This window comes from Heterodontus francisci, chromosome 46, assembly GCF_036365525.1.
Source record: "Heterodontus francisci isolate sHetFra1 chromosome 46, sHetFra1.hap1, whole genome shotgun sequence".
NCBI lineage: Eukaryota > Metazoa > Chordata > Chondrichthyes > Heterodontiformes > Heterodontidae > Heterodontus > Heterodontus francisci.
The window spans coordinates 18,287,466-18,313,897 of record NC_090416.1 but is presented as its reverse complement, the minus strand read 5'-3'; the positions used below and the strand labels follow the sequence as shown (position 1 = coordinate 18,313,897).

At 49.6% G+C, this 26,432-nt stretch overlaps 2 protein-coding genes across 3 annotated transcripts in view; both read right to left on the bottom strand.

Annotated features, from left to right (window-relative positions):
- ints3 (integrator complex subunit 3) overlaps positions 1-12,329 on the bottom strand; it is a 213,079-nt gene extending 200,750 nt beyond the window's left edge. Inside the window, exons 1-4 of the mRNA XM_068022811.1 lie at positions 12,142-12,329; positions 5,706-5,789; positions 4,881-4,964; positions 3,046-3,159 (exon numbers count right to left, since the gene is read on the bottom strand). Coding sequence (XP_067878912.1) covers positions 3,046-3,159; positions 4,881-4,964; positions 5,706-5,789; positions 12,142-12,216 — 357 coding nt within the window. The 5' untranslated portion in view covers positions 12,217-12,329. The remainder of the gene's footprint in view (positions 1-3,045; positions 3,160-4,880; positions 4,965-5,705; positions 5,790-12,141) is intronic.
- Positions 12,330-18,467: 6,138 nt separating this feature from the next.
- The window catches only part of LOC137356960 (atrial natriuretic peptide receptor 1-like), a 44,997-nt gene continuing 37,032 nt past the window's right edge, over positions 18,468-26,432 (bottom strand). For both annotated transcript variants that reach the window (XM_068022852.1, XM_068022853.1), the window contains 8 exons: positions 25,518-25,686; positions 24,118-24,264; positions 23,726-23,849; positions 23,197-23,265; positions 22,560-22,734; positions 21,526-21,624; positions 19,765-19,856; positions 18,468-18,857 (listed from right to left, as the gene is read on the bottom strand). In XM_068022852.1, coding sequence (XP_067878953.1) covers positions 18,795-18,857; positions 19,765-19,856; positions 21,526-21,624; positions 22,560-22,734; positions 23,197-23,265; positions 23,726-23,849; positions 24,118-24,264; positions 25,518-25,686 — 938 coding nt within the window. In that variant the 3' untranslated portion in view covers positions 18,468-18,794. The remainder of the gene's footprint in view (positions 18,858-19,764; positions 19,857-21,525; positions 21,625-22,559; positions 22,735-23,196; positions 23,266-23,725; positions 23,850-24,117; positions 24,265-25,517; positions 25,687-26,432) is intronic.

Genomic DNA, 26,432 nt, shown 5'->3' with positions numbered 1-26,432 from the left:
CTGTCCCCACCAGCACTGTCCCCAGTCTAAGATAGTGACAGACCTGTCCCCACCAGTACTTTACCACAGTAATATTCAGTGACAGACCTGTCCCCACCAGTACTGTACCCCAGTGTTCTACAGTGACAGACCAGACCCCACCAGTACTGTACCTGTGTTATACAGTGACAGACCTGTCTCCACCAATACTTTACCCCAGTGTTATACAGTGACAGATCTGTCCCCACCAGTACCATACCCCAATGTTATCCACTGACAGACCTGTCCCCACCAGTACTGTACCCCAGTATTATACACAGACAGACCTGTCCCCACTAGTACTGTCCCCCAGTGTTATACAGTGAGAGACCTGTCCCCACCAGTACAATACCACAATGTTATACACTGAACGACCTGTCCCCACCAGTACTGTACCCCAGTGTTATACAGTGACAGACCTGTCCCCACCAGTAAAATACCCCAATGTTATACAGTGACACACCTGTCCCCACCAGTACTCTCCCCCAATGTTATACAGTGACAGACCTGTCCCCACCAGTACTGCACCCCAGTGATATACAGTGACATACCTGTCCCCACCAGTACTGTACCCCAGCGTTATACACTGACAGACCTGTCCCCACCAGTACTGTTCCCCAGTGATATAGGGACAGACCTGTCTCCACCAGTACTGTACCCCAGCGTTTAACACTGACAGACCTGTCCCCACCCGTACTGTACCCCAGTATTATACACTGACAGACCTGTCCCCACCAGGACTGTTCCCGTGATTTCCAGTGACAGACCTGTCCCCACCAGTACTGTACCCCAGTGTTATCGTGACAGACCTGCCCCAACCAGTACTGTACCCCAGTGTTATAGTGACAGACCTGTCCTCACCAGTACTGTACCCCAGTGTTATAGTGACAGACCTGTCCCCACCAGTACTGTACCCCAGTGTTCTACAGTGACAGACCAGACCCCACCAGTACTGTACCTGTGTTATACAGTGACAGACCTGTCTCCACCAATACTTTACCCCAGTGTTATACAATGACAGACCTGTCCTCACCAGTACTATACCCCAATGTTATACACTGACAGACCTGTCCGCACCAGTACTGTACCCCAGTGTTATAGACTGAAAGAAATGCCCCCACCAGTACTGTACCCCAGTGTTATACACAGACAGACCTGTCCCCACTAGTACAATACCCCAGTATTATACAGTGACAGACCTGTCCCCACCAGTACTGTACCCGTGTTATACAGTGAGAGACCTGTCCCCACCAGTACTGTACCCCAGTGTTATACAGTGACATACCTGGCCCACCAGCACTGTACCCCAGCGTTATACACTGACAGACCTGTTCCCACCAGTACTGTTTCCCAGTGATATAGGGACAGACCTGTCTCCACCAGTACTGTACTCCAGCATTATACACTGACAGGCCTGTCCCCACCAGTACTGTACCCCAGTGTTATACACTGACAGACCTGTCCCCACCAGTACTGTACCCGTGATATACAGTGACAGACCTGTCCCCACCAGTATTGCACCACAGTATTATACAGTGCCAGACCTATCCCCACCAGTACTGTACCCCAGTGATATATAGTGACAGACCTGTCCCCACCAGTACAGTACCCCAGTGATATATAGTGCCAGACCTGTCCCCACCAGTACTGTACCCCAGTATTAGACAGTGACAGACCTGCCCCACCAGTACTGTACCCCAGTTATACAGTGACAGACCTGTCCCCACCAGTACTGTACCCCAGTGTTGTACACTGACAGACCTATCCCCAATACTGTACCCCAGTGATATACAGTGACAGACCTGTCCCCACCAGTACTGTACCCGTGTTAGTGACAGACCTGTCCCCATCAGTACTGTACCCCAGTTATACAGCGACAGACCTGTCCCCACCAGTACTGTACCCCAGTGTTATACACTGACAGACCTGTCCCCACCAGTACTGTACCCCAGTGTTATACAGTGACAGACCTGTCCCCACCAGTACTGTACCCGTGTTATACAGTGACAGACCTGTCCCCACCAGCACTGTACCCCAGTGTTATACAGTGACAGACCTGTCCCCACCAGTACTGTACCCGTGATATACAGTGACAGACCTGTCCCCACCAGTACTGTACCCCAGTGTTAGTGACAGACCTGTCCCCATCAGTACTGTATCCCAATGTTATACAGTGGCAGACCTGTCCCCACCAGTACTGTACCCCAGTGTTAAACACTGACAGACCTGTCTCCACCAGTACTGTCCCCCAGTGTTATACACTGACAGAGCTGGCCCCACCAGTACTGTACCCCAGTGTTATCGTGACAGACCTGTCCCAACCAGTACTGTACCCCAGTGTTATACAGTGACAGACCTGTCCCCACCAGTACTGTACCCCAGCGTTATACAGTGACAGACCTGTCCCCACCAATAATGTACCCCAGTGTTCTCGTGACAGACCTGTCCCCACCAGTAATGTACCCCAGTGTTTTAGTGACAGACCTGTCACCACCAGTACCGTACCCCAGTGTTATAGTGACAGACCTGTCCCCACCAGTAATGCACCCCAGTGTTATAGTGGCAGACCTGTCACCACCAGTACTGTACCCCAGTATTATAGTGACAGACCTGTCCCCACCAGTACTGTACCCGTGATATACAGTGACAGACCTGTCCCCACCAGTACTGTACCCCAGTGTTTGGGGATAAATATTGGTCAGGATACCAGCGAGAACGCCCCCTGCTCTCCTTCAATCGTGGCCAATGGATCTGTGACGTTTATCCGAGGCCTAAAGACTGAACCTCCCACGGCGCTCCCTCAGCACCATTCCCCACCCCTCTCACCCTCCCCACGGCGCAAAGCTTCCCTCGCACCGCCTCCTCCCACAGCGCAGAGCTCCCTCCGTATTGCACCATATGTGTCAAACCTATATACTATGTGTTCAACTCTCTGGAGTGGGAAGTGAACCCACAACTTGCTAACTCAAGAGGTTCGAGAGCGCGATATGCACCGAGTGGCTGTTTCGAGTGCCATACATGCCTCACCTGTATTCTGACTGTGTCCTGAAGTTTCAAGTATTTTTCCATGAGGAGTTGGTTAATCTTAATTAAAATCAGGTTCATACCATCTCTGCTAACCAAGGTCAGATCCCGGTAACACTGCAACACAATATCAGAAAGCACCATCAAAACAGGGGGAAGAGCAACTACCACAAGCTGTTAAACACCTCCCTACATTTATAGAGAGCCTTTAACATGGTAAAATGTTTCCCCAGGAGAGGAAACAGATTCTAGCTGCTCCTTTTTGTTATTTGTACATTAATTGTGTTCAATAGTATGGAGGTGAACGGCATTAATTGGGATTTCACTTGATCAGACAGTTATTGAAATTGGGGTGTGCTCGAATTGGGAGATGTATGCTTGTAACACTTCATTCTGTAAATAAACAGAAGACTGAGTAGAGACTGGCTCCAGTGTCATCCTCCGCTAACAGCCTTTCCTGAATACAACACTTTTGGCGTCTTGAACACCTCAATTAAATCATCCTGAATCTTTTTACACTCGAGGGAATACAAGCCTCGTCTCTGCAACCTGTCCTCGTAATTTAACCCTTTTAAGCCCAGGCATCATCCTGGTGAATCTGCGCTGCACTCTCCCCCCACCCATAACAATAACAAAAGGCCAATTTAGCCTTCCTGAGGTGCAGTGCCCAGAACTGAACACAGTTACTCGAGATGGGGTCTAACCAGAGCTTTATAGAACCACAGAAACTTAAAGCATGGAAGGAGCCCATTCAGCCCATCATGCCTGCGCCAGCAGGAACAGCCCCGCTTAGTCCCACACCCCTACTTTTTGTCTGTAACCCTCCAAGTTCTTCACCCTCAAGTACCTATCCAACTCCTTCTAAAATTATTTAAGGAATCAGCTTCCAACACCTTTTCAGATAGAGCGTGCCAGATCCCAACAACAGTGTAAAAAATATCCTCGGCGCCCCTCGCAATCCTTTGTCAATGATTTTCTACATCTGACCTCAGGTTATTAACCCACTCACCAGAGGGAATAGTTTCTTTTTATCTACTCTATCTAAACCTCTGATCATCTTGAAGACCTCTATTAGATCACCTCTTAACCTTCTCGGTTGCATTTTATGTAACTGCGTAGTATGTTAGTATTCCGTTCCTGGGTTGCCTCAAGTGTCATACGAATTCAGCCATCAGCAGCTGTGTCAAGCACCCATTTCCATGCTTGGCGTTAAATTGAATTAAACATTAGCACACTGGAGCTGGCTGTTTTCAGCCTTAATGACGGAGCTAACATCATTAAACACCACTCCGCAGTACTTCTTACTTCCCAGGCTCCGCAGGGAAAGCCTCTCCAGGGCTCCTTACATTTTTTAATGAAACTTTAACGGCTTCTGGATAAAAGAAAACAAAAATGCAATTATCCCGACAGCTGCTCCAAAAATTAGTGAAGCTAAAAGGGTAAAAAAAAAAAACCCAGCCACAATTCTAGACTCCACGGATTTGAGTTGGCTCGCAAATCAGCCACGATCTCGCTGAATGGCAGAACGGGCTCGAGGGGTTAAATGGCCTCCTCCTGCTCCTATGTAACTCCCTACCTAACAGCCAAGTGGAAGCACCGCTATTATCAATCACAGGAACTGGGATGATGTACTGTTTACAATCTGGAAAGCAAAGTGTCACATGCAAATGGCACAAAATCTAAATGCTGTTACATGAACACTGATTTCAGTCGATCGTTGGGGTTTGGAGAACTTTGCAGATTGGAATGCATCTTGTAAATTTCAGGCTGCAGTTCAGAATTGTGTGTTCAAGTGGATAGATAGATCACCAAATAGAAAACAATTTGAAACCACTCACTCTTTGTGCTTGCAAAGGCTCTGTTAGAATCACTGTTAAAAGTCCCAAACAAACCTCCTCGTGCTGCTGTGCACCTTTACAGACCTTTGGGGAAGAAAAGGGAGGAAAGAAAGAGTTCAGTTAGATTGCACAATGATCAAAACTGAAATTCCTCTTTACCTGCTCAAAGCCTCTCAGCGGCAGGGGTACTGGGTGGCTCAGTGACCTCCAAACAGGGTTTGAATCCAGACTAGATCAACGCCTCCAGTTTTGTGATCTTAAGAGCCCCTGAAGGAGCCGCACTGGACATGGGTTTGTGCCAGTTCCTTCAGTCATCAGACCCATAGCACAAAACTGCTGCTAACTTCGCTCCGCACTGGCAAATTCTCCCACCAGAGGCCAAGGAGCGGAGAGTGGAGGAGATCATAGAGCAGTTTAGACCGGACAGGGTTGGAGCCAAGCTCTGAGGTCAGGGGCCAAGCAGCCAGACAGTGTGGATAGAGCCCTAGCAGTCTAGACAGGGATGCAGCAGCGTAGACTGGGACGGAGCCGTCCAGGGCACACAGTGCGGACAGTGATGGAGCACAGGGGGATAATTGGACGAGGTCATAGGAAACACAAGTACAGGCCGAGAAGCTGGGAGATGCTGACTGGGTGCTAGAGTGCCATCGTTGACAGGCGGATGCAATTACAGTGTGACAGGTTTACATTACAAATTGCAATTGTTGACAGGAATTTTTAATTGCAACACAAAAAGCATGACGATGTGACAAGCAGGGTGCTCAGCGCTGAGATTCTTTTACTACATGAATACAGATATTTCCAGAAACTCTGCCATGTACTTACATGAGCATTCAATGCATCATTAGCTTCTCTCTCAGATACTCCATTGATCATTAGGGATACCACACCTAAACACCTCTCCAGTTTCTAAACAAGAGCAGAAAACAATGGGGAAAAAATTAATCAATTTTTTTTCAAATCAAACCTTACAGAATAGGATTAGAGGTGAGATTCTGTGGGTTGGAAAGAAAAAGATAGGGACGGGGACTGGACTAAGAGAAGACAAAGTAATTTGATAAAACATTGCGACATCCCTAGGTTTATGGCCTATCTTTTCATACTCAGCACATGCAAGGATTACAGAACGGCGGGGACTAAATTAGCGCTCCGAGTCCCGGCCATCCTTTGAAGGGGCTGTTTCACTCTATATCTAACGGCTCTGCTCTCTTTATATGACCTGCAGCAGGCCTGTTGGATCCCAAGAGAATGCATATCATTCCGTGTGCCATGCCAGGAAAGACTGGGCAGCATCCCTTGTTCCACATCACACCAGGAATGCCTGCTGATCACTTGACAAGTGCTTTGTGAATTTCATTTCCTCTGAAGGTTCAAGTCCCACTCCAAAAACATCAGGACATAATCCCTCATCAACCTTTTTTTTTTGTGCTCTTTTTCTTTCTTTAAAGCTCTCTCTCTCTCTCTCTGTACCAACAGACATGGTTTCTGGGTACCTGCTCACCCTTCCAAGACCTTGCTTCATCTGCTCACCAAAACACTGTCTGTTTTCACAGCAAGTCTACCGGCTAGACCCAACTGGGCGATATTTCAGAGCGGTAACAGAGCTTGGAAAGTCTGCCGGATTTACCCTTAAATGCTCAAATGACTTCCAGGCACTCTTCGGAAGGTGGGGGGGGGGAGGGGGTGGGGAGGGTGCCGGAATGTCGCACGGGCTGTTCTGAGGTCAGCTGCAAAGTGCTTTGGGGTGTCCTGAAGTGACGAAAGATGCTATAGACATGTCCACACCCCGTCCCTTAGAAAGCAAGTACTACATTTTCAAGTTGTGAGGGTGTTATTGCGATCCCCTCATCTAGTATGGAACTGGGAAAGGCAGGGCAAGTGGTTTCCTAGTCTGATGCGCAACTGAAAGGATTTTCCAGCAGGAGCCACAGCCTGATGTGCGAGCATGGTAAGATTCAGGTTGCATGCACACTCCACCAAATTCCCAATTCCATCGAAGACAGCCTTACCCCAAGGAGAAGAGAAACTTGAAGCGAGAGTGATGACAATATACAAGCTGATCCAGCTGTAGATGAATGCTGGAGTTCAGCTCAGACTCACTCAGCCACACTCCCAGTTACCCATTATCATCAAGGACATGTTACTGCAGCATTTCACGGAATGAAAACCTTGCATTTATATAGCACCTTTAACGTACTAAAATTCCCCAAAGCACTTCACAGTGGTGGTATCAAACAAAATTTTAAAAAATTTAAAAAGAAATTTTTTCTCTCAGAGGGGCGCAAGTCTTTGGAACTCTCCTCCTGAAAAGGTGATGGAAAGAGTGTCTTTGGATGTTTTTAAGGCAGAGATAGATAGATTCTTGATAAGCGAGGGGGTGAAAGGTTATCGGGGGTAGATGAGAATGTGGAGTTGGATTACAATCAGATCAGCCATGATCTTGTTAAATGGCACAGCAGGTTCGAAGAGTCTACTCTTGCTCCTAATTTTTTATGTTGTAACTCAGCCAGTAAGGAGATGTTAGGTCAGGTGACCAAAGATTTAAGGAGTCTTCATGGATGTAGAAAGGCGGAGAGGTTTAGGGAGGGAATTCCAGAACTTAGGGCCCAGACAGCTGAAGGCATGGCCACCAGCGGTGAAGCGATGGGAATCAGGATGCTCAAGAGGTCAGAAATGGAGGAGCGCAGAGATCTCGGAGGGTTGTTGGGCTAGAGAAGAGTACAGAGATGGGGAAGGGCGAGGCCAGGGGGATCTGAATGCAAGGATGAGAATCTTAAAATTGGGGCATTGCCAGACCGGGAGCTAGTGTAGGTCAGGGAGCAGAGGGAGTGATGGGGCCAGCGGGACTTGGAGCAAGCAGAGCTTGGGATATGGGGTAGCAAAGTTTTAGAGGAACTGAACTTTGTGGAGGGTAGAAGGTGGGAGAACAGCCAGGAGAGCACTGGAATTGCCAGTGCAGGTATTTGGCCATGGGGAGCAGATAAATTTCTTAATTTTACTAACCATTTAATCTTCAGCTGAAAATGTTGGCTTTGCATTGTTTATAGTGATACCACAAGACAGCATGAAACTCCCTCTCATGACGTTTCTGATCCACAATTGGGCTGCCTTTGCATGCAGTCAGACTACTGATTTTGCGTTCACCAGTATAGATCCTCCCTAATGGTAGGCAACATAGGCCTCTCGAGCCTTTTCCACTACTGAATGAGATCATGGCCGAGCCTTTTCTCAACTCCATTTACCCACCTTTGCTCGATATCTCTTGATACTGGACTCAATCTTGAGAAAATAGCTTCGCTGCAACTGTTATCGACTCCCTTGTTCATTTTAAACACTTCAACCTCATAATTCAAACCTTTTAAGCCTCGCTATCAGGAATCTGCACTGCACCCTCTCCAAGGCCAGTACATCTTGACTGAAGTGCAGCACTCCGGAATGGTGTCTGACCAAGGCATTGTATAACTGAAGCATCATGGAATGATACAGTACAGGAGGCGGCCATTCAGCCCATCGTGACTGTGCCAGCTCTTTGAAAGAGCTGTCCAATTAGTCCCACTTCTCCCCTGCTCTTTCACCATAGCCTTGAAAGTTTTTACCTTTTAAGTATTTATCCAATTCCCCTTTTGCAAGTTACTATTGAATCGGCTTCCGCCGCCCTTTCAGGCAGCGCGTTCCAGATCACAACAACTCGCTGCGACCACTAGTTCAAAGACCTTAAATCCGCGTCCTCTGGTGACCAACCTTTCTTCCCCGGCAAAGAGTTTCTGCTTGTTTACCCTATCAAAACTTCTCTGCTTCAAGGAGAACAATTCCACACTTCTCACTGTTCAGCCACAAATACCAATATCCTACCTCAATAATTACATTCTTACAGCACAGGAGACAGCTATTCCGCCCATCGTGCCCATGCTAGCCAATTAGTCCTGCACCTCCCTGTCCTTTACCCACAGCCCTGCAATATTTATCCAATTCCCTTTTGAAAGTTACTATAGATTCTGCTTCCACCGCCCTTTCAGGCAGCACATTCCAGATTGTAACAACAATCAGCTGGATTAAATTCAATTGATGGTGTTTGTACAGTACTTGCCTCTGCCCCTATGCCTGTGCCGGTCATGGGACACCAAAATCAGCCGATTATTCACCAGTCTACATGACTGCAAGGTTGGACGGGAGGTGCGGAGTCCCTTCATCAGTAATAACCGGAAAAAAAACAACTTCTACTTGCAAGAACCCCTTGCAAATATTAACAGACCCCAGGACAACCCTGTAAAACACTAACACGTTCTCAGAAAGCCCCCTGGCCTAAATGGTGATCACTCCTCTAATTCTGGCCTCTCGTGCATCCCCGATTTGAATCGCTCCACCATCGGTGGCCATGCATTCAGCTGCTTGGGCTCCAAGCTCGGGAATTCACGGAGGAGAGAGGCAGAAAAGTTTAGGAAAAGCTTAGGGTCCAGGCAGCTGAAGGCACAGCCACCAACGGTGAAGCGATTAAAATCAGGCTTCCTCAAGAGCCAGAATTCCAGGAGTGCTGCTTTTTTTTTTTTTTAATTCTTCCATGGGATGTGGGAGTCACTGGCAAGCCCAGCATTTGCTGCCCATCCCTAACTGCCTTTGACAATCAAGTAGCTCGCTAGGCCATTTCAGAGGGCAGTTAAGAGTCAACCACATTGCTGTGAGTCTGAAGTGACAAGTAGGCCAGACCAGTTTAGGATGGCAGATTTCCTTTCCTAAAGGACATGAGCGAACCAGCTGGGCTTTTCATGACAATCAATGGCACCCTTACTGAGGCCAGCGTTCAATTTCAAATTTGTTTTAAATTAATCAAATGAATTTAAATTCCACCAGCTGCCATGAAAGGATCTGAACCTGTGCAACCAGGACAGTCGCCTGGGCCACTGGATTACTAATTCAGCAACATTACCACTACTCCACCTGTGATCCCAGAATGTTGTTGGGTTGGAGGAGATTACAGAGATAGGGACAGGAAGGGAACTGAAAACAAGGATAAGAATTTTAAAATCGCTGCTTGACTGGAAGCCAATGGAGATCAGTCAGCACAGAAGTGGTAGATGAACATGCATGGAAATCTACCTTTCTCACCAAGCTTTTGGTCACCTGCCCTAATATGTTGGTTCAGTGTCTAATTTTGCTTGGGGCGTTTTACTAAGTTGCTGCTGTAGCGCTTGGGATCATGAACAAAACCAGCACGGTGTGAAAAACCCGGCAGCCAGCATGCTACTGAGGCTAACACACCAAGGCAAAGTCCGGAGCAGTCTGAGGATGGTGCTCTCAGTCAGGGCATTGATTTGGCTACTCCCCTTGGTCTCAGTTCCCCTGGACTTTAGTCCTGGCCGGTGCCAGTGATGCAGTTTCCATCAGACGTGGCTCAATGGGAAGTCCAAGGCAGAAGTTGTGCGTTCAAGTCCCACTCCAGCAGCCGACATTTCCAGTGCAGTACCGAGGGAACACTGCACTGCCAAAGCTGCCGTCCTCTGGACCAGACATCAAACCAAGGCCCCATCTGCTCGCTCAGGTGAAAAGAAAAGATTCCACAAGCACTATTTCAAAGAGCAGGGGAGGTCTCCGTGGTGTCCTTGGGCCAATATTTATCCCCCAAACAACATCAATAAGAAACAGATAATCTTGTCATTTATCACATTGCTGTTTGTGGGAGCTTCCTGTGTATAACTTGGCAATTGGCTGCCACGTTTTTGGGGTGCACTCAGATGGTGAAAGACGCTATGGAAACACAGGTGAAAGGGCAATGTTAGATTCAACAACAATATTCAAAAGGGAACTGGATAAATACTTGAAGGGGTAAACATCAGGAGAGTGAGACAAATTGGATAGCACTTTAGAAGAGCACAATGGGCTGAATAGCCCAGTGCTGTACCATTTTATCATTCTATGAACCGAGGCAGCAAGTGTAAAATCACAGCGGAACTCAGACTGGACCTCGCAGACTGTCAACAGTGTTTGCACCAGGAAAGGAGGAAAGACTTGCATTTCTCCAGCGCTTTTCAACACTTCAGGACATTAAACATAAAGCACTTTATGGTCAATGAAGTACTTTTGAAGTGTAGTCACTGTTGTGATGGAGGAAACGTGGTCGCACATTTACACACAGCAAGGTCCCACTTTAATGACCAGAACACCTGTTTTTTGCTTAGTGTTGTTGGTTGAGAGATTAATAGTGGCCCAGGATACTGGGTGAATGCCTCTGTTCTTCTTTGAAATACTGGCCGAGAGATCTTTTACCTCCAGATAGGACGGCAGATTGGGCCTCAGTTTAATGTGATATCTGATAGATGGACCCTCCAGCAGGGCGGAGCTCCCTCAGCGCTGCGCTGACCCTCCGGCAACGAGGCCCTCCCTCGGTACTGACCCTCCGGCAGTGCGGCGCTCCCTCGGTACTGACCCTCCGACAGTGCGGCGCTCCCTCGGTACTGACCCTCCGACAGTGCGGCGCTCCCTCGGTACTGACCCTCCGGCAACGACGCCCTCCCGCAGTACTGACCCTCCGACAGTGCTGCACTCCCTCAGTACTGACCCTCCGACAGTGCAGCACTCCCTCAGTACTGACCCTCCGACAGTGCAGCACTCCCTCAGTACTGACCCTCCGACAGTGCGGCACTCCCTCAGTACTGACCCTCCGACAGTGCGGCACTCCCTCAGTACTGACCCTCCGACAGTGCGGCACTCCCTCAGTACTGACCCTCCGACAGCGCTGCACTCCCTCAGTACTGACCCTCCGACAGTGCTGCACTCCCTCAGTACTGACCCTCCGACAGTGCTGCACTCCCTCAGTACTGACCCTCCGACAGTGCTGCACTCCCTCAGTACTGACCCTCCGACAGTGCTGCACTCCCTCAGTACTGACCCTCTGAACAAAAGGTTGGGGGGGGGGGGGAGGGAAACCTTTTGAAAACATTACATACTTTCTTTGCAGAAATTCTTGCAGAACCCAAACGAACGAAAAATAAAAATTGTATAGAATTTAAAAAATTAAAATTTCAGCCGGGAACCTGCTCCCTAAATTAGTAAAACCCTATAAAATAAATGTTAAATTCTTGAATTTTAATTATTAACCCCCGAGCTGCCTGTTCCCTCCCTCTCTCCCTCCTCTGACAGGTTGCTCTCTCTGAGGGGGAGGACGCGGCCTCTTTAAGTGCGGCCTAGCAGTAGTTGAAGCCTGGCCTGGTAGTAGTTCCCCTCCCCGCAGCCGGACGCGCCTCCCCGCGGGCGGCCACCCGCTCACCTCTTCCAACTCGTCCTTCGCGTCCAAGGCATTGGAGGTGAGAATCCTCCCCTTGGATTTCTGAGCGGCCTCCATTGGCGGCAGGCGCCGGCCCCTGGCCTGATCCTCGAAGCCCGAGCAAGGAATCACCTCAGCGGCGGGAGGGGGGACATGGAGGCCAATGGGCGACAACACTCCATTCACCCGCCGACAGCCGGAAGCAGCCGCCTCCACCCCGCTTGACGGGCAGCACACTTCCCCCAATCGCAGCCGCCCCTGCTCTTGATCGACATCCCGGCCGGCCAGTCAGCACGCCGCAGGAAACACCCGGTCTCCCCTCACTGATTGACGGGGCGGCCGGCCAATCAGCCTCCGCGCCTGCTGCTTGAGTGACAGGGGGGGCGGGGCCCGTCCCATCAGGACGACCTGTCCTCACAGATTGGCAGCTGGAGGCACCAATCGGGTTGCGATAGAGGGGCGGGGCCCTGCAACGCGGAAGCCTTTTTATAACAAGAGCCTTGCTGATGATTGGAGGTTTTGGGTGGATCCCAGCTCTCGTGAAAGGTTATCCTGGGACAGCCTGACAGACATCACCCAGACATTGCTCCCTTTTGTAAATTGTACCACAATATGCCATCAAACTCCACTGTTTTGCCAAATGCCAAAACACCGAAGCATTGCGAAATGCTTTTGTGTTGCTAAACATGTTACCATATGTTACCATCAATGTGTTATCACAGAGGCACAATGTGACCAAAACCTCAATGTTCTACCAAAATTCCCAATGTTTTACCAGAATCCCAATATTTTACCAGCACTCCAGTGTTAACAAAATCCCAATTTGTTACCAAAAACCCAATGTGTTAAACTCCAGTGTGTTACCAGAACATATGAAATTGGAACAAAACCCAATACGTTACCAAAAGGCTCACATGTCAAAGCATCAATCCGTCTCTGCAATACTATTCCAACCAAAACATTCTTGTTTTATTTGTTTCATGGGTTGTAAGCATTGCTGGCAAGACCGGCATCTGCTGTCCATCCCTTATTGCCCCTGAGAAGGTGGTGGTGAGTTGCCTTCTTGAGCACCGTGGGTGTACCTACGGTGCAGTTAATAGGGGTATAGAGAAGTTATGTTGAACTTGTATAAGGCAGTAGTTCGGCCTCAGCTGGAGTATTGCTTCCAGTTCTGGGCGCCACACTTGAGGAAAGATGTGAGGGCATTGGAGAGAGTACAGAAAAGATTCACGAGAATGGTTCCAGGGATGAGGAATTTCAGTTATGAGGATAGTTTGGAGAAGTTGGCACTGTTTTCCTTGGAGAAGAGAAGGTTGAGAGGTGATTTGATAGAGGTATTCAAAATCATGAGGGGTCTGGACAGAGTAGATAGAGAGAAACTGTTCCCCACTCGTGAAAGGATCGAGAACGAGAGGACACAGATTTAAAGTATTTGGGAAGAGAAGCAAAAGTGACATGAGGAAAAACTTTTTCGTGCAGTGAGTGGTTCGGATCTGGAATGCGCTGCCTGAGAACGTGGTGGAGGCAGGTTCAATTGAAGCATTCAAAAGGGAATCAGACAGGTATATGAAAAGGAAGAATTGCAGGGTTACGGGGAGAAGGCAGGGGAATGGAACTGAGGGAGTTGCTCTTTCAGAGAGCTGGTGTGGACACGATGGGCCGAATGGCCTCCTTCTGCACTGTAACGATTCTGTGTGGTGTAGGTACACCCACGGTGCTCTTAGGGAGGGAGTTCCAGGATTTTGACCCAGTGACAATGAAGGAGCGGTGATATAGTTCCAAGTCAGGGTGGTGTGTGGCTTGGAGGGGAACTTGCAGGTGGTGGTGGTGTTCCCATGCGTCTGCTGCCCTCGTCCTTCTAGGTGGAAGCGGTTGTGGGTTTGGAAGGTGCTGTCGAAGGAGCCTTGGCGAGTTGCTGCAGTGCATCCTGTATATTTGCTGCCAAAATGCTATTGTGTCACCAATACATGTTTCTAAAATGCCATTATATCGTCAAAACACCAAATGCCGATTTGAACAAAATGTGCGAGCAAAACACCAGAGTATTCCCAAACCTTCACTGAGGTAAAAACAGCAATGTCTTACCACAAAGCCAGTGTGTTACCGAAGTATCAAAAATATCAAGGTGTTACCCTTGGCTTCACTGTCCACTGCCTAGAGTGGTGAATAAAATCCACCAGCGTTCCTGCTCTTAATTACCATTCAGTACTTTTGCTGGAAATCCCACTCGGATAGTGCCTGTCATGGACAAATAGGCCAGAAAAATCTCATGATCTAAGTTCATCGATGCGGGCAATCTTTATTCGATCACTTAGTAATGGGGGCAACCTCTGCTTCAGGGCCGCCCATCGAGCAACCGAGACTGGCAACCCTCGAGCAGTTGGCAAATGCCCCACCCGATGAGAGGTACCAAAGCATGGCAGATGTAGGTCCCAGACTCCATCCTCAGCCTGTGCTGAGTTAGTTGGTCTCCAGAGGTGCGTTGATGGAGACGATACAGTTGTTTTGGCAGAAGTGAGATTAATCTCATAGTATCTCCTGTCTCTTTTGTGAATTCCTTTTCAAAGCAACGCTGATTTTTTTTTAAAATGCCTCTCTTGTTATAATGCTTTGAGAAGCCGGTACATCCTAAATAAAAGCTGCTGTCAAGCTCACAAAAGGAATCAGCTTGTCACGGCTGTAGGGAAAGATAACAATCTCTCAGAAGAAGGCACGAAGGAAATGGAACAGTGCTCCTCAGCAATGTCAAACTGGCAGCCAATCCCTCCTCCACTGCCATGGCTCAATGGGGGGAAGCACTCTCGCCTCTGAGGAAGAAGCTTGTGAGTTCAACCCCCTACTCCCGAGGCATGGACTCAGAGCTGTCATTCGCAGTGCAGTAGTGAGCAGGGCAGGGGGTAGAGAGGCTGAGGGGAGAGAAGGTTGTGGGACGGGGAGAAGGTTGTTGGTGGGAACTGAGACAATAAATGCATCACCAATTGCAGCCACTTGTAGCCAATTTGTAAGCTGAGCTTCTGTTGACTGTGCATGCTGTTATTGCGAGTCTCTCCAGACGAATCATTGCACTGGGGGCTGCGGCGAGCAGCTCCTGTGCGCTTTTGTATTCATTCAGGTGTCACAGCTCCTCCAGTGCCCGGGGTTCATTACCAGCAAAGCGATTAGTTCTGCAGCAACAGAAACCTGTTATATAAAAGTTTAATGTAGACCAATTAACGTCATTCACTTTGGTGCAGCGCAGCTGATGGTGGCCCCAACAACAAGTCTGTCAATCAGGCACCCACGCAAAACAGATCACAGAGAGAGAGAGGAAGCAAACCGCTTGAAGCCGCGGCTGCAGCCCGTTGGGGAGGGGGCGTTAGGGGCCACACACTGCCCCTGCCTACAGGGTGGCATCAACTCGAACAGGAGTCTCCCGTGGCATTGCTTAGAGTAGATGATACACTGCTCAAGAAATGATCTCGAACTACTCAGAATATACAGGGAAGCAGCTCATTCGGCCCAACCAGTCTGTGCTGGCATTTATGGCCACTCGGCCCTTCAAGTCTGCTGCACCATTCAGTAAGTTCATGGCTGAACTGATGACTCCACATTCCCACCTACCCCCGATAACCTTCCACCCCCTTGCTTATCAAGACTCTATCTATCACTGTGTCCTTTTTATAGATGGAGACTGGAACTGTGTGCAGTAACGCTGTCTGACCAGGGTAAGTTTAAAATAACTGCAATCGAAATTCCATACCCCGTGAAATAAATCCCAGTGTTTTTTTCCCCCAGTATTTATAATTGCTTCACTGACCTGTGATGCTGCTTTTACTGATTTGCTGATCTGTATCTCCCCTTGCTCTTAGACCCCAGACCGTTTCTTATTTTCTCTGGTGATATTTCTATTTTTTCCCTCCCAAAATGCATCCCATCACATTTAACTGCCTGCTCTGCAAACTGTCTAATGTCTTCTCGTATTATGTTGCATTCTTCCTCAGTGTGAGCCCCACACTCCCCACTTTGGTAACATATGAAAATTCTGGAATTGGGTTACTTGTTCCTAGGTCCAAATTAGCACTGACCACTGTGTAACATCCGCATTTGACCTTGCTCCAATCTGAATATTTACCCCGACTCTCTTCCTGCTTTTTTGTCACAAATTTTCTCTTCATTCAGCTATTCATCCTCTGAATCCACACACTCAAACCTTTGTCATGAACCTATCATGGGTTCCTTTATATTTGAAAGTCTAAATAGATGATATTTACGCCATTTCCATCGTCTACAGTTACCTCTTAAAGAATTCTACCAGCATGACTGAACCTTTCGGAATCCCTGCTGACTTTTTTGTTTTATTTTCTGTCCCTAGATCTTCCATTGCTTCTTTTAGTATAGATTCCAGTACCATTCCACTGACGTTAAACTGCCTGGGCTATAGTTCCCAGGTCTTGTTCGAACTCCCTGTCAGTACACAGGTACATTAGCCGTCTGCCAGTCCTCTGGGACTGCTCCCCATCTTCAATGGAACTTTTCTGTCTAGAAAGACATAGGTTTCCGATTTCACCTTTGCTGGTTTGTCAATTATTTTCTCCTTTTCTGTCCCAACTATATTAGTATTCTTTTCATCCTCCAGTGAAGGGTCTATTTTTGAGTTAGAAACTGCTGAGACAGAAGTATTGAAACATTTCTTTTGCCATTTCTCTAATTACCTGAGAGTTTATCTTGCTCATCCTTTAGTGGCCCTATCCTTACTTTACTTTTGTTATTTATGTGTGTATAAGACGCTATTATTTCTTTTATATTCCTTGATAAGTTTTCTTTCTCTTCCCGATGATTTTTTGAAGCTTCTCTCTTAAATTCTGTATCATCCTGTCTGTCCCCCTCAGCTTCAGTATCTAAGAACTTTACATTCAATTCTCCTTTTAGTTCTTTATTCATCCGCGATGCCCCATAGTTAGTTTGCTTGTTGGCTTCTGACTTTTAATGGAATACATTTCTCCTGAATTATTCCCCAGTGTTTCTCTGCATCTTTGTTTTTTCAAGATTTTCTTTAGTTCCACCCTCATCTCAGAATTTGCCCTTTTCCAATCTACCGTCTCCATCCTTGTCTGACTTTTGTCACTCCAGATCCTAATTTTGAATCTACAATGGGATCAAGGAAGGTCAGAAAGAGAGAGGGGGAGAACTTGCATTTCTACCGCACGTTTCACAACCTTGGGGCTTCCCAAAGCCAATGAAGTAATAAATAAAGTGTTGTCACAACTGTAACATAATGTTTCACAGGCTGAGTGCTGATGGGAGGCTGAGGTTTTTGTATGAAAGACTCACTTCAACTGGGCAAATGGAACTGACATTGGAAAATGGTGAACATTCTTCCTTTTCCATTAATTTGTTCACATTGCCCACTGGAGCATGAAGAAGTGTCTGATAATTAAAGTGCAGATTCTATTCTCTTCATTGCTACAAATAAAGTCTTATCTTTGGGACCAACTGTTCTCCTGTGACAGGGCCTAATCGTGACAGGCTGCTGGAAGGGTCAAAGATCAAGGATATTTAGCGTGTCACACAAAAAATCAAACTAAATCTTCTCCATATTTTTTTGTTCAGCATTTTTGGCTAATTTTTCACCCACCCCCCACAACTCCCCACCCTGCTACTTCTTGTGTTCTTTTCTGGTCACCATACGCCAACCAACACACAAGCTACTGGACCCATTTGCCAGATCTTTGCCCCCAGGCCTCAGGCTCCAACTCCCCCAGAGGGGGCGTGAAGATGAGGGCGAGGATTGATGGCTGTGAAAGAAAGATTTGTGTTTATACCGAGCCTTTCCTGCCCTGAGTACATCCCAAAGCACTTCATAGCCATTGAAGTGCAGTTACCATTGTCATGTCGGATACCTAACAGCCAATTTGCACAAAGCAAGATCTCAATTCAGATAATGTGTGTTCCTCAAATTTCGTTAACCTCTAACAGACCAGCAGAAAGGTGGAGAATGGTTAAATAAAAGAGCAAATTACAATGGCATAAGTGGACAAAGAGAGAGAGAGATAGAAGGAAAGGAAGAGACCAGTGAATAAGCGACAGAGGTAGATATAGGACACAGCAAGGATGACTGGAGATTGAAAGAGACAAGAGAGAGAGATAGGGAGACAGTGGCAAGCAGACAGAGAGAGAGAGAAAGAGAGAAAGGGAGCACGAGAGGGAGGGAGAGAGAGGCCAGTGGGTGAGCGACAGAGACCCAGAAAGGGGCACAGAGAGGGAGACAGGATACCGAGGGGGGGGAAGAGAGAGAGAGAGATAGGCAGTGAGGGGAAGGCAGAGAGAGAAAGGCCAGTGGACAGACTTCATTGACAGATTCACATTTCTGGTTTTAATATCAATAAACAGGAGCCACTTGTAGAGTCACCAGTCTCTGAGCAATACACAGAGAGTCACAACGGACAAACGACGATGACAGAGGCGATCGAGTCAGAATCAAGCACGGGATTCTCCCCTCCTCCCGCTCCCGGGCAGCACCAGCAGAGTCTGGAACGCTGGGCTCCTCCACAGTCGCTCCGCTGGAAAAAGATTCCCCTTTGTCCCAGAAAATAGAGCTTTACAAGCACATGGGAAACAGAAGGAGAGATTGTGCATGGAAATAGGGGCGGGGGAACAGGAATGGTCGCTCTGGGTTGTCAGCCGTGACTGCTGACTGGCCGCTCCCCCAGCAGCCAGTATGTCCTCATCTTCCCTTTCCCCTGAAAAACAAGAGGACACAGTATCAGACAACGCAGCTCTCTCAATACCCTGCTGGGTCACACTCTGAACTAGCAAGACAAAGGTTCCACAGTTCGATTCCCAGCCCGCATTCTATTTGTTTCGCGTATTTACGCCTTGGGGAGAAGAATGTGAACTAATGTGAGGACTTACAGATCAACAGAAAATACTGGAAATACTCAGCAATTCAGGCAGCAACTGCAGAGAGAGGCAAACAGAGTTAACCTTTCAGGTCAACGACCTTTCATCAGGGAGGCAGTCAGTGACCTGGAACGTTAACTCTGCTTCTCTCTCACCACCGACGCTGCCTGACCTGCTGAGTATTCCCAGCACTTGGTCTTTATTTCCGATTTGCAGTTGGGAGGTGTAATGCTGAGCGTGGAATTCCAGATACAATCAGACTCAGAGAACAACCTCAGGCCTGTGCATTACGAGGAAGAATTCGAGGACTGCTGGAAAAAATGAAACGTGCTGTCCAAGCTATTCATCTTGCACTCATCAGGACAGACGCAAGAATGTCAAATTTCAAAGGGAGCAACAATTTATACTGCATGAGAAAAGGGTGCTGATTGGTTGAGGCGTTGCCATGGAGAATGCACCAGGGAACTACTGTCCCCCACGCTTCTGTTTAATTTTTAAAAAAGCACAATGCCCTGGACATGTTCCTTTTGTCTGCAGAGGACAGGTCCCTGCGTATGAATATATGCAGCTTCCAGGAAGGGTGACGGAGCCCGACTGATAATCTTAAATTGGTTGTTAGTGTAATTCTTAGCACACTCAGGATTGTTCAGTAAGTGCTGTCCAAACACGGAACCACATCTAACGTTAGACATTGTGTTCTGAGTTTTGCAAGTACAGGCTGGCTGAAGAATTCCCACAATGGTTCACCTTCATTTCAATATCTCCTCGCAAATCAAGCTCGAAGCAGCTGAACTCCTCCAGCACTGTCTTGGTGGCTGAAGACATGTGGATCTTCAGGGCTGGAAAGGAGGAAATGAGAGAGAGTTAAAGGAACTGCCTCCACAGTGACTGCCTCCACTGGGACTGCCCTCCTCTGGCCTTGCCACTCCTTTGAGGGTCCTTGCTATACCCCGTTCAGACGATTTCCCAAAAAACCCTCCCACCGTCCCTGTCTCTGAGCCGTACTTAGCTTCTGTCCCGTGCCCAGATCTTACTTCCTATCACAGTCTCTCATCGCGAGGAGGGTGGGTCCATGTTCCAAAGTCCATGTGTCCTCGATGTTAGCCCCTCACCTGGGCCTCGGCCATGAATCAACAGCATTCTTGCCTCTAAATCACATGTTCATGGGGTCAAGTCCCACTCCAGAGACTTTAGCACAAGGTCCAAGCTGGCACTCCTAGTACCAGTACTGAGGGAGCGCTGCACTGTCAGAGGGTCAGTACTGAGGGAGCGCTGCACTGTCAGAGGGTCAGTACTGAGGGAGTGCAGCACTGTCGGAGGGTCAGTACTGAGTGAGCGCCGCACTGTCGGAGGGTCAGTACAGAGGGAGTGCTGCACTATCAGAGGGTCAGTACTGAGGGAGTGCTGCACTGTCAGAGGGTCAGTATTGAGGGAGTGCCGCACTGTTGGAGGGTCAGTCCTGAGGGAGTGCAGCACTGTCGGATGGTCAGTACTGAGGGAATGCAGCACTGTCAGAGGGTCAGTACTGAGGGAGAACCGCACTGTCGGAGGGTCAGTACTGAGGGAGTGCTGCACTGTCAGAGGGTCAGTACTGAGGGAGTGCTGCACTATCAGAGGGTCAGTACTGAGGGAGTGCCGCACTGTCGGATGGTCAGTACTGAGGGAGTGCTGCACTGTCGGAGGGTCAGTACTGAGGGAGTGCTGCACTGTCCGAGGGTCAGTACTGAGGGAGTGCTGCACTATCAGAGGGTCAGTACTGAGGGAGTGCCGCACTGTCGGATGGTCAGTACTGAGGGAGTGCTGCACTGTTGGAGGGTCAGTCCTGAGGGAGTGCAGCACTGTCAGAGGGTCAGTACTGAGGGAGCACCGCACTGTCGGAGGGTCAGTACTGAGGGAGTGCTGCACTGTCGGAGGGTCAGTACTGAGGGAGTGCTGCACTGTCGGAGGGTCAGTACTGAGGGAGCACCGCACTGTCGGAGGGTCAGTACTGAGGGAGTGCCGCACTGTCGGATGGTCAGTACTGAGGGAGTGCTTCACTGTTGGAGGGTCAGTCCTGAGGGAGTCCAGCACTGTCAGAGGGTCAGTACTGAGGGAGCACCGCACTGTCGGAGGGTCAGTACTGAGGGAGTGCTGCACTGTCGGTCTGGCTGTCTTTTGCTCACGTGGGCATAAAAGATCCCACGGCCGCTATTTTGAAGTGCGGTGGGGGGAGGGGGCTCCCCCCCCCCCCACTGTGTCCTGGCACCAGTATTTGACTCTCAACCAACATCACTAAATCAGATGATCTGGGTCATTCTCACATGCGGTTTGTGGGATCTTGCTGTGCACAAATTGGCTGCTGCCTTTCGTACATTACACCAGTGACTACACTTCAAAAAAGTACTTCATTGGCTGCCAAGCATTTGGGTCCTGCTGGGGTTGTGAAGGACACGATCGAAATGCAAGTCTATAAACAGAGAATAAACAGACGGGATGGGTGGGGTTGATACGTTTGATCGTATGCCGTACCTTCACCGTTGGATTCCATGCGAGAGGCTGTGTTCACTGTGTCCCCAAACAGGCAGTAACGAGGCATCTTCAAGCCGACCACACCAGCACACACCGGCCCTGGGGACAGGAAGCAGGTTAATGGTGGAGGCTCGCAGTACCAGTCACACCTGCTGACAAATAAACAACCCACAACAAGGCAGTGGGGCTCGGCTCCCTTAACCCCCGGCTGCCCAGTGTGATAGTGAGCTTCGCCCATCAGGGAGGGGGTACACCAGGGCAGTGCGGGTAACTGGCTGAGCTATTGTCACGTACCAGACCCAATAACCATAACCACACAATGTAGCTCAGGGAAAGCTGCATGATACTGGGCAATGTAGGACTCAAAACCATAGAATTATACAACACAGAAGGAGGACATTCGGCCCATCCTGCCTGTACTGGCCCCAATTAGTCCCACTCCCACCTGCTCTTCCCTCATAGGCCCAGAAATGTTTCCTTTTCAATTATTTATCCAATTCCCCTTTTTGAAAGTTACTATTGAATCTGCTTCCCTTTCAGGCAGCGCGTTCCACATCACAACAACTCACTGCGTAAAGAAATGTTTTCTCACGTCACCTCTGGTTCTTTTGCCAATGACCTTATATCTGTCTCCTCTGGTTACTGACCGTCATGCTACTGGGAACAGTTTCGATCAAAACCCTTCTGGGAGACACCAGTTTCCCGGCTTCTGCAGGCCTCCCCGGGTTCCCAGCCTTCCCAGATTCCCAGCCTCTCCAGTTTCCCAGCCGCTGCAGGCCTCCCTGGGCCTCCCCAGGTTCCCGGCCTTCCCAGGCCTCCTGGCCTCCCCGGGCCTCCCCAGGTTCCCGGCCTTCCCAGGTTCCTGGCCTACCCAGGCCTCCCCGGGCCTCCCCAGGTTCCCGGCCTTCCCAGGTTCCTGGTCTACCCAGGCCTCCCCAGGTTCCCGGCCTTCCCAGATTCCCAGCCTTCCCAGGCCTCTGCAGGCCTCCCCGGCCCTCCCCAGGTTCCCGGCCTCCCAGGGTTACGCTCCTCACCCGTGTGGATTCCGATCCGCAGCCTCAGTTGTTGGTCAGGCCGATGGCGGGTTTTGAACGTTTTAACTGCTTCGAGCAGTGCCAGAGACATCCGGGCCACCTCCCTTGCGTGGAGCTTCCCATTCCGCACCGGCAGACCAGACACCACCATATAGGCATCACCAATTGTCTCAACCTGACAGCGGCACAGAGAGAGAGAGAGACTCACTGTCACATACAGAGAGGGAAAGAGAGGAAGGGAGAGGGACTGGGGGCGAGGGGGGAGGGAGGGGAAGAGGGATGGAGGGAGGGGGAGAGGGATGGATGGAGGGGAGAGAGAGACAGGGAGGGAGGGAAGGAAAAGGACTGAAAGTGGGAGAGAGAGGAGGGTGGGAGAGAGAGGAGGGGGGGGAGAGAGAGGGAAGGAGGAAGGGAGGGAAAGAGGGAGAAAGAGAGAGGGAGGGAGGAAGAGAGGGAGAGAAGGAGGGAAGGAGAGAGCACGAAGGGGAGAGAGTGAGGGGGAGGTAGAGTAAGGGAGTGACAAAGAGCAAGGGACAGAGAGAGAGATACAGATGGAGATAGGGAAAGAGAGAGAGAGAAGGGGAGAGAGGATGGAGGAGGAGAGAGGACGTGGGACTGGAAAAGGAGTTGGGTTTACCTTGTAAACATCAAAATTGTCGATAATGGCGTCAAAACAGGTGTAGAGATCATTGAGCAATGTCACGACCTGCAGTGAATCAGAGTAAAGGTTACTTACTGGCAGGTTTGCAGCCGAACCCTGAAACATCCAACATGGAATGAGTGGGACTGCAGTTCCTGTTGCTATTAGCAGCCCAGGAGCCGGGCTGGGACCTGGGGGATAGAGGTGGTGTGGGGCCCAGGGGAGAGGATTCGGGGCAGGGTCTGGAGCCCTGACCGAGGGTCTCCAAGTCTGGTTGTCTGGGCCTGTATGTGACTCCAGTCCCCACACCAATGTGGTTGCCTCTTAAGTGCACTCTGAAGAGGTCTAGCAAGCCAGTCCGTGGTAACAAACCGCTAGCCAGAGGTTCAAGAAGGCGGGCTCACGACCACCTTCTCAAGGGGCACTTCGGGATGAGCAACAAATACCAGCCTCACCAGCGAGTGCCCGCATCCCAAGAATTAAAGTAACAACTCACCAGCCCCGATTTGGGTGTCTCACTGATTACCTGCATTGGAGTGCTCTCCGCAGACATGGCAGTGAAGCCCACAATGTCACTGAAGTAGATGGTGACGCTGTCAAAGGCCTCAGCTTGGACCGTCTCTCCTCTCTTCAGCTGCTCGGCGACGGAGCTGGGAACAAAACGGTCAGGTTGTCAGGTCATTGTCCCACCACCGGCGGCCGTGCCTTCAGCTGCCTGGGAGCCCTAAACTCTGGAATTCCCTCCCTAAACCTCTCCGCCCCTCTCTCTCTCTCTCTCCTCCTTTAAGACGTTCCTTAAAACCGACCTCTTTGACCGAGCTTTTGGTCACCTGTCTGAATATCTCCAACACTTGCCCATTTTTCCACCCCTCCATCAACCTCAGTTCATCCCAAATAAAGCAGTGAGCGGGTACATACTGTGGCAGGATCTGGTAGAGCAGTGCCTCGGCTTTCCGCTTCTCCTCCAGGTAAGCCTGTGTCCGGTCCTCCACCAGCTCCTCCAGGTTGTTGGCATACTGTTCCATCCTGGATAGCAGGTTGTCCAGAATGTTGGTGCTGTTCTCCCTGCGGGATCAGGCAGGAGGGACAGTCAGTTTCAGTCGGGATGTGACCGGTTCTGGAGCCTCACCATATTAAACAATGATTCTGATGAAGGGACGGAGGTTTGCACGTCGAGGTTTGCAGATGATATTGAGTCAGGAGGCGCAGTAAGACGGCACAGACAGATAGGGCGAATGGACAAAAGTGCGGCAATGTGGGGAATGAGAGATCATCCGCTTTGGATCCAAGGAAGAAAAATCGGAGTATTTCCCAAATAGAGATGCGGAGGAGCGAGGAGATTTAGGAGACCGGGGACACAAGTCAGTAAAAGCCAGTGGACAGGGTACTAAAAGGACATTAAAAAGTCTCATGAAATATTAGCCTTTATCACAAGGGGGATGGAATACAAAAGGAAGGAATCATACAACGGTGACAGCACAGAAGGAGGCCATTCGACCCATCCTGTCCCTGCCGGCTCTCAGCAACAGCAACTCCCCTTGTCCCACTCCCCTGCCTTTTTCCCCGTAGCCCCGTAAATTTGTTCTTTTCAGATAATTATCCAATTCCCTATTGAAAGCCACGACTGAATCTGCCTCCACCACACTCTCAGGCAGCGCATTCCAGATCCTAACCACTCGCTGCGGAGAAAGGATTTTCCTCGTGTCGCTTCTTTTGCCAATCGCCTCAAATCGGTGCCCTCTGCTTCTGGATCCTTCCACCACTGGGAAGGGTTTCTCTCTATCTGCTCTGTCCACAGCCCTCATCATTTTGAACACTCCCAAGGCACTATCCAGTGACCTTTGCTGGATTGTGCAGGCGTTGAGGGCAGGATTGGGTTCTGTGGCAACGGCTTTGGTAGTCGAATAGCTGCCCGTCTCACACCGTTCAAAGGTGGAGCAGTCCATCCTGTGACCCTCGGGCTACGTGTGGATCTCCTGGACTCCTGGCTGTCCAACACTCAAAGCCCAGGCGACTCGACCCCATATCCGACTGCCTTTCTCACTTGCGAGCGTGCTCGCTTTGCATGGCTGTTCTGAAACTGCAGTCAGAACATACTGGCATCAGATGCAGATTAAAAGTAAGCTGGATCAAACGTTTACTTATAGGTTTAATCCACATTAAACAAGGATGATTCCCAGCTTAAAGAACCCGAGCCACTCAGACAGGCTTAAGGAGCTGTGTCGATTGGCTTTCGGGCAGCCTAGACTTAGAGGCAACCTGATTGAGGTTTATTAAATAATGAAAGAGTTGGATAGCATTCCGGCTGATGGACCCACCTATTGAACTTGCGCAGGAGGATCTTGATCTGATTGAAGTCGGGTCTCTCGAAGACATCTTCAGCCCAGCATCGCTGCATCAGCACACTCACCTCCTCCACCTGACAGCTCAGACCCGTGCTGGGACGGAAGTGTGGCTGCTGATTACTCTTCACCCTTTCGATCAATTCTGATGGGATGGGTAACAACACAAAAACCAAACCAAAAGTGTCACCCAACTAGACTGGAGATCGAGTGCTCATCTTCACAAAGTACAGCGTCAACCTCTGGGGAAACCATCACCAGTATCCTGCTCCGCACCCTCAAGTGCAGTGTTGGAGTCAGCTCTGCCTCAAAGGGTAACACACTCTCTCTCTCTCACCTCTGAGTCAGACGCTCTTGGGTTCATGTCTCAATCCAGAGACATGAGCACATAATCCAAGCCAACCACTCCCCTACTCCAGTGAGAGTCAGTGTGTGTGGAACCCGTACCCCAGTGAGAGTCAGTGTATGTGGGACCCGTACCCCAGTGAGAGTCAGTGTATGTGGGACCCGTACCCCAGTGAGAGTCAGTGTGTGTGGGTCCCGTACCCCAGTGAGAGTCAGTGTGTGTGGGACCAGTACCCCAGTGAGAGTCAGTGTGTGTGGGACCCGTACTCCTGTGAGAGTCAGTGTGTGTGAGACCCGTACCCCAGTGAGAGTCAGTGTGTGTGGGACCAGTACCCCAGTGAGAGTCAGTGTGTGTGGGACCCGTACCCCAGTGAGAGTCAGTGTGTGTGAGACCCGTACCCCAGTGAGAGTCAGTGTGTGTGGGACCTGTACCCCAGTGAGAGTCAGTGTGTGTGGGACCAGTACCCCAGTGAGAGTCAGTGTGTGTGGGTCCCGTACCCCAGTGAGAGTCAGTGTGTGTGGGACCAGTACCCCAGTGAGAGTCAG